This window comes from Phalaenopsis equestris, unplaced genomic scaffold (assembly GCF_001263595.1).
Source record: "Phalaenopsis equestris unplaced genomic scaffold, ASM126359v1 Scaffold223298, whole genome shotgun sequence".
NCBI lineage: Eukaryota > Viridiplantae > Streptophyta > Magnoliopsida > Asparagales > Orchidaceae > Phalaenopsis > Phalaenopsis equestris.
The window spans coordinates 1-2,371 of NW_018241424.1; the positions used below are offsets into that span (position 1 = coordinate 1).

At 41.8% G+C, this 2,371-nt stretch overlaps 1 protein-coding gene across 3 annotated transcripts; it reads right to left on the bottom strand.

Annotated features, from left to right (window-relative positions):
* Positions 1-196: 196 nt before the first annotated feature.
* On the bottom strand, positions 197-1,355 carry LOC110037674 (trihelix transcription factor ASIL1-like). Of its 3 annotated transcripts, none has more exons than XM_020742370.1 (2): positions 1,295-1,355; positions 197-1,225 (listed from the first exon to the last, which is right to left on the bottom strand). In XM_020742370.1, exon 2 carries the CDS (start codon positions 1,205-1,207, stop codon positions 431-433), a length of 777 nt encoding a protein of 258 aa, XP_020598029.1. In that variant the 5' UTR covers positions 1,208-1,225; positions 1,295-1,355; the 3' UTR covers positions 197-430. The 3 variants fall into 3 exon arrangements, with proteins under 3 accessions (XP_020598029.1, XP_020598030.1, XP_020598032.1); XM_020742371.1 differs by having other exon boundaries at positions 197-1,230; positions 1,297-1,352; XM_020742373.1 differs by having other exon boundaries at positions 197-1,222; positions 1,295-1,347.
* Between the last annotated feature and the right edge of the window lie 1,016 nt (positions 1,356-2,371).

Below are 2,371 nucleotides of genomic sequence, written 5' to 3' on the forward strand. Positions count from 1 at the left end.
ATGTGATATGAAAGATTTAAGGGGTATAAATATAAAAAGTATAGTTTACATGTTAGATATATGAATACAAAATAATTAAGAAATGCTCCTTTTCAAAAATTTTGAGTTTACTTTAAGTACTTTTAGGGTAAAAAAACACATGCTTTATCTAATGAATTTTTCATAATGTATCACCTATGACCAAACGCAACCATCATTCACAATTACCTATAGAACCATTCACATTTAACATATAGAAAATAGATAAACCCTGAAGAAATACTCCATGGGTCCATTACTCTAAACCATTATCATAATATATAAAACTATTTATAGTAAAAGCTCTTTCAAAAAAAAGAAAAAAAAGCTAACTTATCGCGATTCATGATGATCCATCTCCTCTAATTCCCTAGCATTCAAGCAACCTAAATCTGGACAAACTCTGGCCTCCCTATTTCTTCACAAGCGCATCAAAAACGCGACTGTGCAAATCCAGTATCATCTCCGTCCGCTTCAGCTCCATTTCTAACCTGATCTTCTCCGTCTTCCTGGCCATATCCATCTTCATCCGCTCCATCCTCATGAACCCATCCCCGATCGTCCTCAGCGCCGAAGCCATATCCACCACTGCGTCTCGCTCCTTCTCCTTCCCCTCCATCTTCTTCTTCTCCAACCTCCGCCTCATCTCCTCCATAGAAAGCTTCGCCGCCCTCCCGCCGCCCGAACGAGGGTTCACGATCTTGGACCGGAGAGCCTTGGGGATCGCGAATCGGAGCTCCTCGCCGCTATTGGCCATTTGGCGGTGGTGGCTTCGGGTGTTCCTGGCGTCTCCGGGGTCGGAATCGGAAGGAGAAGGGTTTTCGAGGGATTTCATAAGAGAGAAAAAGGGCCAGGAGGAGGAGGGGCGGAGTGAGAGCGATCGGTGCCGCTCGGATCGGAATCGCTTGCGGAGTTTCTCTATCTTGTGTCGGCACTGGACGGAGGTCTTGGGGGTGGCGGTGGGGACGTGGGAGCAGCGGCGGGTTACAACGGCGGCGACCTCTTCCCAGTCTGCGGCGCGGAGATTGCCGAAGCGAAGGGAGTGCCATTTCTCGCGATAGGATTCGATGAGGGCGAAGGTTTCGTCGTCTGACCAGCAAGGGGGAGGGAGGCCGCGGCGGGAGGGGAGCGGCGCCGGCGAGGCTTCGCAGGAAGGGACGGCGGAGGGGGGAGTGGAGAGGGAGGCCATGATGAGGAGGAGGAGGAGGAGAGGAAGGAAGGAAGGATTGGGGATGAAGGTGGTGGCCGCGGTGGCGAAAGGGGGTTATTTGTAGAGAGGAAGGATTGGGGATGAGGGTGGTGGCCGCGGTGGCGAAAGGGGGTTATTTGTCGGGTTAAAAAGGGTTAAAACGAGGGGTTGGATCCGGTGACCGCCAGACCGAGGGTAGGTTGCGGTGTCCCTCGCGCTTGCGGTGCGGAGAGCGCCGTAACGGGATCGTGGGAGGCCCATCCCGTCCGCAAGACTGCTTCTTCTTTGGCTTTCTTAGCAATAGAAGGGCTCTTGATCCCTACGTTTTTTTTTTTTTTTTTTACGACAAAATTTGGGTTTTTGAAAATTCTTGAGCTCATGAAAAATAAATAAGATGTTTAAATAACGATAGGGGACGTTTGGTAATGCGTATTAATTGTATTTATCATGAGATTTATTGAAGATTTATGAATTTTTCATATTTCAGGTCCTCAATTTTGTATTTAGTTCAACTAAAACTCGGATATTACAAAATTCAATAGGAGGGTGCTTACACTATATCGTGCTTGTCTAAGATTTACATTCATATATTTACTTATCTAACACCTATACTTTATTTTTTTACATATATACCATTTTCTTATGTACGAAAATGCCTAATTCACTTTTTTTAAGTTCAAAAAGTGATATTTTGATGTGATATGAAAGATATGGGTGGTACAAATGTAAAAAATAAAGTTTAGGAATTAAATATGTAAATCGATAGGAATTGGGAGCAATGTATGTAAATGCCCTTAAATAATAAATTAATTGTTATATATTATCAATTTATTTTTCAAAAACTTTTCATCTATATGAAGTTAATTCTTATTTTACCTCCAACTTTACTTATGCAAAATCCATTTTACTAATACTTAACCTAATAATATGATTTGTTTTATATTTTATTTACTTTTTTGTCTTATTAAATTTAATATTTACTTTTTTACTGAATATTTTTGTTTATATCAGTTTGATTTAATCTTTGAACTTCTCTTAGACAAAAATTAGGTCTGCAAAGAAAATCATCTTACATACTTTCCATTTTGTTCTTCTTTCAAAGCCATCTCTGCAGTCCATCAGCCACTTCCCTATTTGAATTTAGTTATTAATAGAAGATATTTT

What these genes read in the sequence shown, in the direction of transcription:
- LOC110037674 (XM_020742370.1), bottom strand. Translation starts at nt 1,207, where the DNA reads ATGGCCTCCCTCTCCACTCCCCCCTCCGCCGTCCCTTCCTGCGAAGCC.